The 16,172-nt window shown below is 44.8% G+C and overlaps 1 protein-coding gene across 1 annotated transcript in view; it reads left to right on the top strand.

Moving 5' to 3' along the window:
- The window catches only part of LOC147419718 (putative potassium transporter 11), a 140,855-nt gene that overhangs the window by 78,222 nt on the left and 46,461 nt on the right, over positions 1 to 16,172 (top strand). The window contains exons 4-6 of the mRNA XM_086506305.1: positions 10,934 to 10,984; positions 11,082 to 11,342; positions 11,423 to 11,475. Of these exons, the coding sequence (XP_086362431.1) occupies positions 10,934 to 10,984; positions 11,082 to 11,342; positions 11,423 to 11,475 (365 nt within the window). The remainder of the gene's footprint in view (positions 1 to 10,933; positions 10,985 to 11,081; positions 11,343 to 11,422; positions 11,476 to 16,172) is intronic.

Genomic DNA, 16,172 nt, shown 5'->3' with positions numbered 1-16,172 from the left:
TACATGTCTTTTTCCCTGAACTTAAAGGAGATTCTCCTTTTAGGAAATTTAACATCGGCAGCCAGGCGGTCAAACCATGGTGCCCCTAGGATTACATCCTCATGTTTGAGAGGAGAGATAAAGAAGTCCTCTTTGTCCACATAGCCTTGGACATGAAGCCTCAATTTCCCGATTAAGGGAGTGACTGAAGCTTCTTGCCCCTTGAAGGCACTGTCTGCGGGTAGGACATCTCCCATCTCATAGGATTGTATGCCTAGCTTGGTGGCTAACTCTATAGATATAAAATTGTGAGTAGAACCAGGGTCAAACAGAATAAAAGCATCATGTTCTCTTACCTTTCCCCAAGCATGGCATAGAGGAGATCCTTTGTGGTGAGTTTGGTGAGTTTCCTCCTCTTGGATTTCAACCAAGGAGGATCTTGGCGGTTGTTCTTTTGGGGACAAGCGCGGTACGCATGCCCTTGTTCGCCGCACTTGAAACACCGGTTATCCTTACGATAACACTCAAGCTCTTCAGGAGAGAGTTTATTCTTACCTTTGTTAACTCCCTTCTCTTTAGCTTTGTTGGAGTTTCCCTTAGGAGACTTTTGGACATTGTCCTTCCCCTTAGGCTCATTGGAACCCTTGTTTTCCGGGGGCTTATTATTTCTTTTAGATCCTGTTTGGAAATTGATTCGAGAGGCCGCCATAGTATGGTGTATTACCGCCGATTTGGTACGTGGCCTTTGGGAGTTGACATACTCCGCCATTTCTTCGGTTAAGCCCGCACAAAATTGTTTCTTTTGCTCTCCAAAATCCAACTTTTTGAAGACAGTGGCTTTGAGTTGTAAGTCCCAAAACTTGTCTACATATTTATGGATGGATTCATTGGGAGAGAGCTTTAAGCTTCGCCATTCGGTGAGTACTTTGTCTTTGGCATCGGTGGACAAAAACTGCTTCATAATGGAAGCTCTTAAAGCTTTCCATGTTCGTGGAGCTTTACCGTTGGCTTGTAGGCTAGACCACCATTGTCTGGTGGACTTTTGAAAGTGCATAGCTACATGGCGTAGCTTAGAGGACTCCGTGAAGCCCTCATCTCCAAACGCCGCATCAAATTGTTGGATAAAGGCCAAGACTTTGTCCGTAGCACCAAAGGTACCATCATAGGTAAGGAAAGAGATGCTCTTCCCTCCCTCTTTGAATTTCTTCAATTTGGACGACCTCTTCCATGCGACATAGGATTTCCTATGGCCTCTTCTTTTTTATGGTTCAAAGGTTGCACCATCACTTTCTTCAGAAGATGAAGAATTTGAAGAAGGTGGAGAAGAGGGTGACCTCTTTCTCGCCTTTTTCTTGTCTTGATCTTTGTCATCTTCACCATAGTTTTCATAAGAGGAAGAGGATGAAGAAGATGGAGAAGAGGGTGTCCTCTTTCTCGCCTTTTTCTTCTCTTGCTTTTTATCATACCATCACTTTCTTTTAGAAGATGAAGAATTTGAAGAAGGTGGAGAAGAGGGTGACCTCTTTCTCGCCTTTTTCTTGTCTTGATCTTTGTCATCTTCACCATAGCTTTCATAAGAGGAAGAGGATGAAGAAGATGGAGAAGAGGGTGTCCTCTTTCTCGCCTTTTTCTTCTCTTGCTTTTTATCATCCCTCTTTAAATTGTGGTGAGGAGAAGAATACGATGGTCTTCTCCGCTTTGGTGGTGATGGAGAGCGTTTAACCCGCCGTCTTCGTGGAGCCATCTCTGCCGAGGTGGCGGGAGACTCGCTTCTTTCTCGTTCCTTCGGTGGAGGCTCTTGAGTTCTCCTTTGGGAAGGAGATGCATCATCAAGAAGTAAATTCTTGAGCCCTTCATATGGATTCTCTTCTTCTTCCCAAATCGGAGAGAGACCTCTTTTGGTAGTCTCACAAGGAGGCTTCCTAGGTGTTCTCTCGTCATGGTGATGAGCTTGGAGAATCCCGTGAGCACGGAGCTGCCGTTGCACTTCACTTTGGAGAGATGAATTGCCCATGGCTTGTTGAAGTCTAGTAACAAGATAGTTAACAAGCATTGAAGCATCATTAGTAGCTTGCTCATGAGCAAAATCAAAGTTATCAACAATAATTTCACTCTCTTTACTATTGTCAGTCATTCTAACAACCTTTAGGTGTAAACTGTTTAGGTGTACTTTGGCACTTCAAGCCCTAGTTGCTACTCCTCTTTACCCTTTAGAAAAAGCACTCAAGCTACTGTACCCGCGGCTCGAATACCATTAATTGCAAGGAATAGAAGAGAGGGTCTTTCGACACCAAAATAGCACCGGCTCCTGTCAAGCTTCTAATAGCTCAATAGTGGTTAAGCCGTAGGCAAGCCCCGTAGGACTCCACTATTAAGACCATAGCTCTCGACGGTGATGCCCCATTAACTGCACAAAGGCAGGCGCACTGCAAGGGTGAAAAATCCCTATTCTACTTATTCACAGGCAATTAATAATACCAACCATTTGTAGCTAGCTTGAGGACCTCCCTTCTTGAGCAAGAAAAGAGAAACCTTGAGCTTATACCAATGTAACATTTAATGGCCTAATAAATTGTGTGTGGCGGAAATGAGCATGAACATAGTGGGCATTTCATTAGAATAGATTCCTAATGAGAATTACAAGAGTGCTTGGGTGGAGAGAGCAACAAAAAGCATAACACCTAGTTAGATAGCATCAACAATACTTTCAAAAGAGAGAGAAATTAAGCTAATGACAACAGTTGAGGACCGGATTTTCATGGATCCGGTCCCCCCTCCAAAAGGCTTTGTATTATGGTTTCTCCCATCAAGAGAGACATTGTACAATACAATTCTTTGTGTTCCTTCAAGACTAGCTAGTGCAATGAAGATGAAAGCTTCATGCACTAAGCAAAACACTTAGCAAACACAACTTGAATTATCCCCGTTCTCAGACCCAAGACCTCACACACCTTCGAAGATGGTGAGAGCTAGCAGGATATGAGAGTAGATTGAGAGGAAGGAGTATCTTACGAGAAAGATGTACATCTCCTCACATAATCACTCATATTAGCATAGCTTAGCTTAGTAATTAGCTTGGTAGAGGATATGAGCATGCATTGAAGCTTGGCTCTTGGTTGGATTTGCATCCACATGCCAAGAGTGTGTTAATGTAGGCTTCTATCTCACAAGCTTGGAGTAGGTGATGAGCTCTCCATTAAAGCTTGGGAAGAGATAGTCTTCTCTTTCTTCACACATGAGATTGTGTGAGTGTGTGTGTGATAATGCCTTGCAAAAATTAGCCCCCTCTCTCTCTTCGGCGAGCCTTCTTGCTATTTGCTCTTGCTGAGCCCTCATTGGCTCTCCCCAAGTCAAGCCAATGATTATTAAGCAGCATAAGTGATAGCCTTCTGACATGTGTCCCCCTTTCCCCTTTTGTGAGAGCTTTAGGTTATTAAATAATTAAACTAAACTCTCATTGGACCCCTTTGCCTTCTGGCCAATAGGAATCAGGCAAGCCATTGGGCTCCTGAATGCTCATTAGACCCCTCGGGAGACTGCCCAATAGTCTTCTAGGAGACTTAATTCTCATTGGTTTCTTTTATTAAATGTTTTTAAATTAATTAAACTAGATTTACTCTAGCTTAATTCTCATTGGTCCACCTCCAAGGCCATCCAGTAGGAATTGGGCATACCTTGTGGGCATCTGGGCTAGGGAGCTGACATGTGTCCCTAATTGCCTTTGTGTAAAGGGAGCCTGTGTGTGTGTGTGACTTTCTCTCTCATCCCCTACCTTTAGGGCTCGCCCCCTCATGTGTAGGGATGTGTGTTGACTTTTGGAGAGCACACAAAGCATCCAATTCCCCCTAAGCTTTAACCCGTTGGACACAACCTTTGAATTTTGGAACCTTAGCATTTTGGAAGTCTTAATGGGCTGAACCTTAGGGTCTTTTTAGCCCATTGTTGCACATGGCTCTTTTGCAGATGGCCCCCCCTTTGGATCCCTATTTTCCCTCCTTTGGATCCCTACTGTGGCCGGTCTACTAGCTTAACCAATATCCTAGCCTTTTCTCCCCTGGCACTTCCCCACATTAAATGATCGGTTTAATATGAGAAAATCATTTAGGAGAATTAGATATTGATTATTATGACAGGGTACTAGGGTAAGGGACTGAGAATAGAGCAAAACTTAAAAGTTTAACTTCAAACTTAAAAGTATTTAAACTTTAACGTAGGAGACAAAAGGACTTTCTACGCGTAGATAAACGCAAAGGGGGGTGTCGGGGCGCGCGTAGGACAGGAGAGGAGCTTGCAGAGTGGTCGTCAGCAGAGGGGGAAGCGAGCGATGTGTTGGGGTATAGGCGTCTGTGCCTTGCCCGGCCGCCCAGAGTCTGGGCGTCCACTGACTTGTATACCTTATACATAGCATAAGTGTATAGGGAGCTGTCACTCTTTTGAGTCTCCCCACCCATATCTGTGTCGTGTGTCTCCTTCTCTCTCTCACTCTCCGTCTGTGGTGCTCCCCAATCCCCTTCAATTGGTATCAGAGCCTAGGTGCGGAGGGAGCGCGTGTGGGCACAGTCACGACGACAGCGGAGAGCCAGTTTCATTCCCGAAATCTCGTCAGCGCGCGCGCGCACTTTCAAGAGTGCAAACAGGGTTTCGACTTCGGCATCGGCAAATTCAGCTTTCCAAGAGCTTTTCCTCCAGGTGTCCTACAGTTTAACCCCCTTTCGAAGCCATTCGAGCCATCAGAAACCTCATTCGAGCTACGGTTGAGGAGCTGCATTTTTCAGCCCTCTTTTGGCAGTTTATGCTGCGTTTTTGGGTCGAAACGGAGGTTTTTGGCATAGCTTTCACACCCGGACTCGGATACATGTGATCCAGGAGTCTACCTTGGGGTTTTGGCACGCTCCGGACGCGCTCGTCATATCAGAATTTTAAAATTCTGAACGCTGAATTTTCTGCAGCAGCAATTGTTTATTGTGTGTCGAGGATTCCACACATGGTTTGCTCTCAGATGTGAGAGTGATATTTGCTGCAAGTTTCCTCACAGGTGGGAGGATACGATGTATGCCTTATGTGGTTTAATGCTCAGGGAGACTAATGGGATTGCATTTTGAGCTCGGCAATGTATGCCTCGAGCATGTTTTTTGGCAGTCACAGGTAGAGAAGATATTTGTGTCCTAGATTTACAGGTGTTTGCAATGATGTATGTAAAGTGTGGAGATTGGTGCATGCATTTGGAGTGCGGTTTGATGCGCTTTGGTTGCTCCTGGTTTTGAGTGTGCAGTCAATTTGGTTATTGGTTTTGTGGCCGTTTTACTGATGAGACTCTTGCGAAATTTTCCCAGGAGTTTTATGCGTATCATTTATGCGATCTAGGTAGAGATTGCGGGTTGCACTCAGCATTTGCGTGCGGTGTTCTCTGCAGGTGGGAGATTTGTGCGTGTGTATGCATCAATACCGCATAGTGTGGGCTTAGTGATTAGCTCACGGGTTTGACAGGCGTACAGTTATCTTGGCACACTCACAGGAGTGAGTATTGTGATGTATGCTTGTGTGGCTACGAGCTAGGTAGCCGGATTCGAGCACTAATGGCTTGAGGTTTTTCAGCAGGTTTCAGCTACAGATTTACAAGTTTACAGGCAGGTTTGAGGTCTTATTTGGGCGCTGAATTTTCAGCCATTGTTTCCTCTTTGTAAGTGTCCATGTATGGCTCAGTTGTGGGCTGATTTGGGACACATTTGTGACTTGTTTATGCAGCTGTTTAAGAGCTGAATTTTGGGGCTGTTTTGGGGCTGATTTGCAGCCATATCTTACAACCATATTTGCAGACTTTTGTTGATGCGATTCGAGCCAGTTTATGGCTGATTTGGTTGACATTTGCTACTCATTGTTGGTTGCTCTTTTGCGAGCATTATGGCTGATTTTTCATTTGACTTCCAGCGTTATGGTCTGACACAGTTTGATGGTGCAGATTTTGTTGCTTGGAAGGAACATATGCTTGTTGCATTGGCGGATTTGGGGCAGGATAAACCCTTGCATTGTTTATCGGCGAAGCCCAAGTCTATGCGTGATGATGATTGGCAGGATCTTGATGAGTTAGCAATGTCTACGATTCATTTGCATCTGGTTGAGTCTGTTGACTGGCAGGTCTCGAGGGAGACTACAACTCATGCTTTATGGCAGAGTTTACATGCTATGTACGTGACATCCATGTCTACAGGGGAGTCTAGTCCCACTTCTATGTCCATGGGAGAGATTGGTCCCACACGCAAGTCTCGACGGCATAGAGACTTGACATGTTGGCATTGTGGACATAGAGGGCACATTAGGCGTCGATGTTTCAGGCGTTTGAGACAACGGAGGCGACAGATGCGTGATGCAGATTTGGGCATGACAGATGCTAGTGAGATCAGTACGGTGGTTACTGAGTATGCTTGTGACGGCGATGTCACATTTACATCTAGCTTGTCTTCAGACGATCTTATGTCTACGGATTGCATATCGGATTGCACATTGTCTTCACATTGGTTACTAGATTTAGATGCTACTTTCCATGTAACGTCGCATCGTGAGTGGTTTAGCACGTTTTCTAGTGGGAGACTTGGTTGTGTGCACATGGCTGATGGTGCTGTGTATGACATTGAGGGTACAGGAGACGTATGTTTGTCCTTGCCCAGTGGTATGAGATTTACCCTGCGTCATGTGCGTTATGTGCCAGATCTGAGACGGGATTTGATCTCAGTCAGACAGTTACAGGATAGTGGATGTCGGGTATCATTGCTTGAGCGATCTTTTGCGTTGCATTTGGGTTCGCTAGTGATTGCGAGAGGTGCCAGGAGTGGTACAGGTTACCCATTGCATGTGGATCGTGGGAGAGACAGTGTTGTCTCTGTGATCACGCAGCCAGGTAGAGAGCGAGAGAGCAGGCGAGTCTCTTTTGCTCATGGGTTGCAGGGTACTTTGCATGGAGTGCAGAGTAGTGAGCTCGTTGTGCACACAGTTGGGGAATGACTTGAGCAGTCACACAGAGAGGTGACAGAGTCACACATGCATGCTTTGCTAGTGACTGAGCAAAGCAGAGAGTTAGTTGTGCGAGATACTTCTACGCAGGATAGACAGGTAGAGCGGTCTTGCTCTAGTGAGTCACGACAAGAGGACGTTGTGCAAGAGTCTATGCATACGGAGTTAGAGCATGAGAGCTCTAGTGAGTCACAACAGATTGAGTGGTAATGTTTGCAGTGGATGATTGCAGAGGAGACTGAGATGTCAGCGATTATGCAATCATTCCTTTCTATGCTCGACAGTGAGCACGGGGATATAGTTGTGCAGGATATGTCTTCCAGCAGACACCTAGAGCAGTTGGTTTGCTCTGAGGTTGCACAACAGGTTGATGCGTCTTTTGCGGACAGTCAGGAGATGCATGTGGCTGACACGCCTTGTCAGTCAGAGATGCCTATTGCCAGGGATATATATGTTGATGCATGCTCTGTAGAGCTAGCAGGGCCCGCTAGCATTGCATCGGCATTCGGTGGTCTCATGTATGAGATGCTGATCTTGAGACCGGATATCGCAGCTGCAGTGGGAGCATTTGCAGTTGGGGTTGTCAGTCGTTTGTTGACTGATGATGGCATAGTGCACAAGGGAGATATACAGGTATTGCGTACATAATTGTAGTACGTGTGCGGTACGTCTGGTGGTGTATGGACTTACACGGGAGCAGGACAGCCGGATGCACACGATCACAGCCAGCTAGTGGGCATCGGTTGAGAGCGGTTTTCTCTCGCCTTTTGTAGTCTTTAGACTAGGTTCCCTTGCTTAAAGGCACAATCGCCTTTAAGTGGGAGGTTGTTGGGGTATAGGCGTCTGTGCCTTGCCCGACCGCCCAGAGTCTGGGCGCCCACTGACTTGTATACCTTATACATAGCATAAGTGTATAGGGAGCTGCCACTCTTTTGAGTCTCCCCACCCATATCTGTGTCGTGTGTCTCCTTCTCTCTCTCACTCTCCGTCTGTGGTGCTCCCCGATCCCCTTCACGATGCAGCCAGCAGGAAGGCCACAGCAGGCGAGCATCTCTATGCAGCAGCAGGTAGGGTTAGGCAAGAGAGGTCGCAAAACAGGCCCACAGTCACCAGTGGGCAGGAATCGTCTCCAGCCTTTTGAGTCTTAACGTGCAGCAGACCTTTTGAGTCTTAACGTGCACACAGAGAGAGAGAGAGAGAGAGAGAGAGAGAGAGAGAGAGAGAGAGAGAGAGAGAGAGAGATGAAATGTTACATCAATGTCTTCAAAAGGCCATCGTGATCTATGAGACCAAAAGGTTACATCCATGTGTGACTCTAGTACAGTGTCAAGGGAACATAAAATAAATGAGGGTATCTAGAGTGGATAGGTATGCAAGCCCTACCTACATCCTCATCATCATGAACATCCTCATCACATAATACATCAGCTCAAAACAGATAAGGAGGGATACAATCACATGATGGCTAATGAGGTGCACAACGGGGAAAGTGGACAATGGCGATCATCCCATGATCTCTCTCATGGGTCTTTGCAATATGGCCTCAATGTCCTCCAATGGTCAGCACTCCGGGGGGTGCGGGGCGTGCTTGATGATGCACCATAGCCTCCGATGAAGACATCGTCTACGGTGTGAATATCCTTGCATCCTCAGGCATCATGAGCGGCCAAGTTGGATGGCTCGATCAAGAAGAATGCCGCAATGAGGGTGTGATCAGGTAACCTGAAGTGGGCCATCTTGAGTAGTCCCGCTATAAAAAGTAGTGATCTAGAGCTATATGGATCCTTTGTGTGTAGATCCTCTGTAGAGAGAAGAGGTTATCATAGGAAAAGAGAGAGAGGAATGAACCGTTATATTAAACGTCTTCAAAAGGCCAAAATGACCTATGAGACCAAAAGTTACATCCCAATAGAATCTGATACTCTGTCTAGAAAGCTATTAGAACATCCTGAGTAGTCCCTCTGTAAAAAGTAGTGATCTGGCTCTGTATGAATCCTCTGTGTGTAGATCCTTTGTAGAGAGAGAGAGAGATTATCATAGGAAAAGAGAGAGAGAGAGAGAGAGAGAGAAATGAACTGTTATACTAAACATCTTCAAAAGGCCAAAATGACCTATGAGACCAAAAGTTACATTCCAATAGAATCTGATACTCTGTCTAGAAAGCTATTAGAATAAAAAATGAACAGAAAATCTAAAATCTAGGTCTTTCATACAGTAACATTGATTGTAGGTGGGAGAGGTAACAGAGTAAACATGGTGAATAGGGTCGGAGAGATGGAGCTAGAGACTATCATATACTGATATCAGTACATCAATACACAGGAGGAGTGGGGTTAATAGGGGGTAGAGGTTCAAGGTGTACAACACTCATCTCAAGAGATCAAGCATTGGTCGCTATCGTAGGGCATCAATATCCTCCATGTTGAGAAGCCTGATAGGTCATGCTCGATGTTGATCAATGCTGATCCTGATCCGCCTATGTATACATCTCCGGGGATGTGAGGATCCTCGTAGCCTGGGGCGTCTAGATTGTCCTAGCTGGACAACTCTATCAAGTGATGTCCCCTGCTAGAAGATAGTATCTCTTCTCTATCGTGCTACTACGGAGCAGGGGCTCTAAAGAAATCCCTCTCTCAATGAAGTGTCCAACTTTGAGGAGAGCCTCTCTGAATCTGCATATCTTTAGGAGGTACAGCCTCAGACATCTCAGGTCACCATAATCCATGACCTTGGCCACTGGTCCAAACCCCTCTCTGAATAGGCAGTGGAATTGTCCTCTAATCTCATAATAGGCGGTAGATCAACTATGCCACACTCCTCTATCTCTGGCTCATGTTGGCATACCTGACAAATCCTCTCCTCTGGTGTCCTGTATCTGCCTGTCTCTATCTCGTGCTGGCGTGAAGAAGTGCAGATCTAGCCAATGGCACATGTGTGTCCATGTAGTTGGGTCATACTATGAAACCATCATCTGTAGTATGAAGACAAGAAGAAAAAAAAAGAGAGAGGAGGAGATAACCACAATGGAGTCCCAACTAGCCAGCCCTCTTAAGGGCTCCCCACTCTAATACCAGAGTTGTGTTTCTTTCAGAATTGCACACATGATGTGTGCAAGAACTATACCTGATGCTCATGGATGATGCTGATACCTTTGAAGTCGATCCAACCAAAAAAAGAGTTGGCACCGGCTATCCGCCCTCTCTCAAAATCCACGCAACTCTAACGGCAAGGCCCCTCTTGGGGCTGATACGGGAACGTAGGAAGGCTAGATCTAACTGCTACTGGGCTGAAATCTGAGAACCATGTGACGTTTCGATGTGAATGTTCTTGGGGCTGACTTGGACCTTTGCTGGAGGCTAAAGCTGGCTGGCTGAATTCAACAATCAAGGAGCTGGTCTACAGCTATGAAAGTGCAGGTGCCAAAGTCCATTTGAAGCAACTTTTCATTGACAATTTTGTCAGAGGTGTTTCTCAGAAGGCTGATCTAGAAGCATAAGAGAATAGCACTTCAGGTCACAAACTTCAAGCATAGGGTCACCCATGCAGGTAGATGGCTGGGCTGATGGGATCTCCCTCTTCTGAGGGTAGCAGGCTTCTCCAAAACACCGACGATCAGTTGGGGTTATACTTCCCTTTTCTGTGACACTTTATGATGAGAGGTATCACCATCAAAAGTTCCTGTTTCTGGTCTAATGGGCCATTTTGGTCTCTAAGAGAAACTGATATATCTTATTTTCTTTTCTTTCTTCCTGTGATGATATAGCCCTATGATTCTAAGAAAAGTTGTTCTTTCAAACCCTGCCAGAAATTTTGTTTTAGCCTTTTCTTTGTCCTCATGCAGTGAGGATTATAGAGCGTCTCCACTTGCACAGAAATTGTCATATATGTGGTAAATACTGTAATTGCTGACAGATGAACTTTACTTACCAACAAATTCTGTTTGCAGTTTTATCATCTGTAAGTGGAATCAAAGTTAGCAGCCCGGAAATCAGCAATGGTATGAAATAAAACCAATTACTCACTACATTCTTTTAGTAGGGCTCTTCTCAGGTCAATTTATGATATTGATGTTATGCTCATTCTTTCCTATTCAGATGTTGTTGTTGGGGTCGCCTGTGTTATCTTGGTGGGCCTATTCTTTCTACAGCGATTTGGGACAGATAAAGTTGGGTGGGTTTTTGCTCCACTAGTTCTGACCTGGTTTCTATCAATTGGAAGCATTGGGATTTACAATATCATCAAACACAACCCAGCTGTTTTCCGAGCCTTTTCCCCTTTATACATTGTGCAGTATTTTGTTCATGATACCAAGGCTGCATGGGTCTCACTTGGAGGAATTGTGCTGAGCATTACAGGTAAGCTTCTTCTTGAAGTCACAAGACAATTTGTTACATCTTCCTTGTTCTCAGAAATTTCTTGCTTGTGCTATTTACAGGAACCGAGGCTTTGTATGCTGACATAAGTCATTTCTCCGCTTCACCTGTTCAGGTACCTCAAACCATCTTACAATACTCTCCTTTGTGGATGATATTGAAGTGTGCCAAGTTTCCTTCAGATACCCCTAATTTTGCAAGCGTAGTACTGCATGCAGCCCTATGTAATACATGGCTTTAAAAGTGGAAGTTTAAAAAATATTGGTAGACCTTAACACTACCAAAACTCACACCCTTGCACCTTTTTGTCTCTGTGCCCATGCTTTGTATGTTTCAAAATGGCCCTTTGACCCATGTACCCTGTTGTTTCATGGATCATTTGGCCATGTGCAAAAGCTCTTCCACAATCAATATAGTTACACATTATGGGGAGAGAGATAAAAAGGAAAGGAAGAAAGATCTTATGGCAGATTAGAGGCCGAAGTCGTCCTATGAGACAAATCAAATATACATGTGTGTGTCCTCCATCTATCGGGAAAGGAAAAGAGTACAAAGTAACGAAATTCGGTCCTCTTGGTGGTGGCGAGTTTGGATTTCCTAGATCTATATACGATGGAGTCTTGGAGCTCGGGGGCATCTCCTTAGCTCTGACTGTCTCAGCCTGCTGTAGGGTGACCTCTCTCTGTCCGTGTGACGGATTGCGAGCCTCTAGAAGAAGTCTGTAAGTTGTGATTATCCGCCACCCTCTGCCGCTTCAGGTGCCATCAGTGCCTCTCTATGTGTATATATCTCCACTAGAAAATGGCCAAACTAGCTATGATCTCTAGACTCCATGATCTGTCGTACGGTGAGCTATCCTGTGAAAAGAGCCTCGTATCTATCTTTGATGCTCTCATATGATCTACACCTGCAAACAAAGTGCTCCTCGTCCTCAATCACCCTCTCCGTTCAAATCCGATGACTTTGTTTTAGATGACTTTGCCTTCATTTTCATCAGGGTCTTTGTATTCGGGGCAACTAATCTCTTCCAATGCCAATTAACTGTATTCATAGGCGACACCTTTATAAGCTTTGCATAGCAAGGATCCTCAGAATACTTGAGCACGTGATGTGTAAGGAGTTGCACTTCCTCTTGATATTTTAGGTCCTGAGCATCGGCTGCATCAACAGATGAGTCTGGCTTACCCTCATCACCCATTATTTGTTCCTCTTGGGAGGATTCCTCTTCCTTCACATCCTCTTCTTCCTTGACTTCAACTTCCTCTTCCACATACTCATACTCTTCTTTTGAATCACAAGTTGATGCTGCATCCATGGTAGCTATTGAAAATAGGAGCGGACTACTCGTAGAAGAAAGGTCGACTGAATGTCTAATAGCACTATAACTGGAAATTCATTGACAAGGTAGTGAAACAGACAAACAAATTGAACTAAAACAGCAAGTATAGGGATTGAAAAGGGAACTAAAAACTAAAGACAAGACACAATGAGGCCGAGTTCCCCACTAGATGCGATGGTCCCTAAAATAGGCGTCCCTTGTAGTACTTCTTTAACATAAATCTATCAAGGCACATAACTGTCGAAGAGTCAATTTGCAATCTGCAACCATGCCATGAATTTAAAGGCACTCCGTCTGAAAAGCAACTGCTATCAAAAGCTGATGGCCAAAAGCCTTAAGAAGTCAATGCTTTCATAGCTTCTCCGAAAAGCATCAAACATCCAGCCTACCCCACCGCGTTTCACATGTGGCTGTGCTCAACCTCGGGTCTGCTCTTCAAGTCCAGCTCTAGCTCAACTCTAGCTTTGCTCTTCCAACCTGGTTGGTCATGCCACATCATCACTTTGTGACATATAGCGTCGCTCAAAATCCCTTAGTAACTCCATGGTAGATATTCCTTCTTTTGGTCAAGCAAAATCCATAATTGAAAATTTGAGCTTGCAAGTTTAGGGTCTCGAACCTAAATTGCAACAGAACACCTTGGAAGCTTCAGGGAAGCCTCGGGGTGGTTGTACAGGAATTTGGCTTCCTGTCAGGGACCAAATCAGGAAATTACAGCGCGCTGAAATTTACTTACAGATCACTGGAAAGCTTCTAAAATATAAGGAAATTCATCCTAGACTTGGACTTTTGACCTACAGAGATCTTGGGCGCCATTATGCTGTCGATATTGGGTTGGAAGCCTGCAATTTCAGCCCTTGACAGGTTTGGACAGCTTGGTGCAAGTTTGGTCTAAGTGTTCAAATCGTTTATTTTCAATTGAATAAAACAATACCGAAAGGGGCGCCAGTCTTTGGGGCATGGTGTCGATCTTCGTATGCACAGTGACAGTCTAGTTGTTGGATGCATGTGTGTTCTCTCTTCTCCTCAATCCTCTGTGTGAAATTAACAGGTAATTGAATTAGTACTGTCTTTATTACCTACCTGGTTTCATGGTTCCATTGACGGGACAATCACTTTCTCTTCAAAGAGTTCAGCGTGGATTGTTGTGGGTGAAAGAAACACAAAGCATATCATTATGGTAGTGAAGAGAGACAAGATAATTGAAGAGGGATCTTCCTCACATGGCACAAAGAAAGTTCCTACAACTCTTCAAGAAGAAGACAGGTTGTTTAAAGCTCAACTACTTAGCTGCATGGAAATTTTTCAGCATTTGTTCAAGAACCCAAGGATGCAAGAGTTCTTACAAGCTCCTACACAGGGTTTACAGGCTCCGACATAGGATATGTTTCAGCCGTTGCAGGAAAAGGACATTTCTCATGCAGGGGGGTCTCTTGATGCTCGAGGGAAATCCCATGTGATTGAGAAACTATGGTGTCCATTGATCCAAAGCAACCCTGCTTTACTTGGACATGAACTGTTTGTGAATGGTCAAGGGAGTAATGAACACGCTATGCGTTAGACCCTTCCATTGCCTACTTCATATTCTTGGTTAGTTTGGAGGTGTCTCAATGTATGGTTGGACCTTCCACAGGTTTGCAAGGTGATATGCTAGGGAATGTGTTTGGGACAATGCAACCAAGCATGGTTAACCCTATATATGGAAACATAGGTGTCCAACCAAGTTTTCAGGGTGCCTATGGCCATTTTCGAATTCCTAGAACACACTTTGGTATGGTTGGCTTTCCATAGCCATATGCCTAAAATGCAAATATGACAGGTAAACAGGTGATGTGAGTGCTAGAATGGCGTAAGAGCACATGTTTATGACAAATTGACTCCTTTGAGTCAACGTAAGGATTACAAAGAAGGTGGGCAGGCAGTGAAGTTTGAAACTTTCAAGGGAACAGAGGACCAATTGAAGGCTTTGACCTTCATACAGCAGTTTGATGTAGCTTATGCAAGAGGAAACTTCACAGAATCTTCGAAGATACGCAAGGCTACCACTTTCTTGAAAGGGAATTCGCTTCAGTGGTGGACCACATTGTTGAACTATAGCAGGAAAAGTATGTCGTGCTCTCTACTATGGGTGCCCCTCAGTGCAATGTGCAAGAAATCTCACTCTAAACAGAATAAACCCTATTTAGCATTGGAAGAACATAACAAACTCAAATGACTCAACAGTAGACTCCAAACACAATGAAAAATCGACTAACTCATGGAACCAATACATATTCTGGCTGGCAACACACTCAGCTCCAAGCCCAGCACTCGCAGGTACAATGGGGTTGTCAAGGCTCCAATTGTGCAAGGAGAGTGTAGATGCGAGGTGCTAGATTGAACACAAGACTTGAGACTCTAGACTCATTAGACTTCTAGGAAGCATACGACGACTAAAATCAACTGAGCATATAAAGGGCAACCACTGTGGGTTGTCTTCGGTGTAGTGTGCAAGAAACCTCACTCCAACATAATGAAAACACAATAGAGCAATGGAGCAAAGCAAACTCAAAAGGCGCAACAGTAGACTCCAAACTCCATGGAACTCGTACTCATGGAACCAAGACTCTGGTTGGTACCTCACTCAGCTCCAAGCCCACGACTCGCAGGTACAATAGGGATGTCAAGGCTCCAATTGTGTAGGGAGAGTGCAGATGTGGGGTGCCATGTCACAGGCTTGGGTACCCCAAGTCGAGAATCCAACATGACACATGAGAGAATCACTTAAAATATTTCACAACTTTAAAAAAAAATCATAGTTCACTTTGGTCGACACGGCATGGCGTAGTTTCACACCCAGAGAGATTGGCCCCAAAGACTGGCGCCCCTTTTGATATTTCTTTTATATTAATGTTGGACCAAAGTTCACTTTGGTCAGCACTTAGAGAGATTGGCCCCAAAGACTGGCGCCCCTTTTGATATTTCTTTTATATTAATGTTGGACCAAAGTACAACTCCCGCGGGTCCTCGGCTCTCAAACTCTGCATCCAGATGCTTTGAAGAGTGAGGCCCTTGGGCCCTTTTTATTCTTACAAAGCGATGCCAAAAGCAAAGCCCCAAAAGTAGTAAACTCAAAAGCAACGAGTTCCAAAAGCTTCTAACTCAAAAGCAATGTAATTCCAAAGCAACTGGTCAAAAAGCTGCCTCTAAAAAGAAATCACTCAAATTACAGAATTTTGTACCACGTCAGCAGCGCAATCTACGGGTGTCCGTACAGCCAGTACGTTTTAAGGAATCTACCACGTCATCAACCTGTCAGTGCACTTTGCGGGAGTCCGTACTGTTTTGCCACGTCATCATCTATTGTGTGCATGTCCGAGCAATTCTGCCACGTCATCTTTTTTGTGACATACCCTCCTCTTGAAAGAATTGTAATCGCCCTCAATTACGCCTGCAAAATCAGACATAAGCCATAAACCAGTTCATTAGACACT

This window comes from Adiantum capillus-veneris, chromosome 29, assembly GCF_014529385.1.
Source record: "Adiantum capillus-veneris isolate H3 chromosome 29, ASM1452938v2, whole genome shotgun sequence".
Lineage (NCBI taxonomy): Eukaryota > Viridiplantae > Streptophyta > Polypodiopsida > Polypodiales > Pteridaceae > Adiantum > Adiantum capillus-veneris.
The sequence above is the reverse complement of the archived record's forward strand: the minus strand, read 5'-3'. Positions and strand labels throughout refer to the sequence as shown.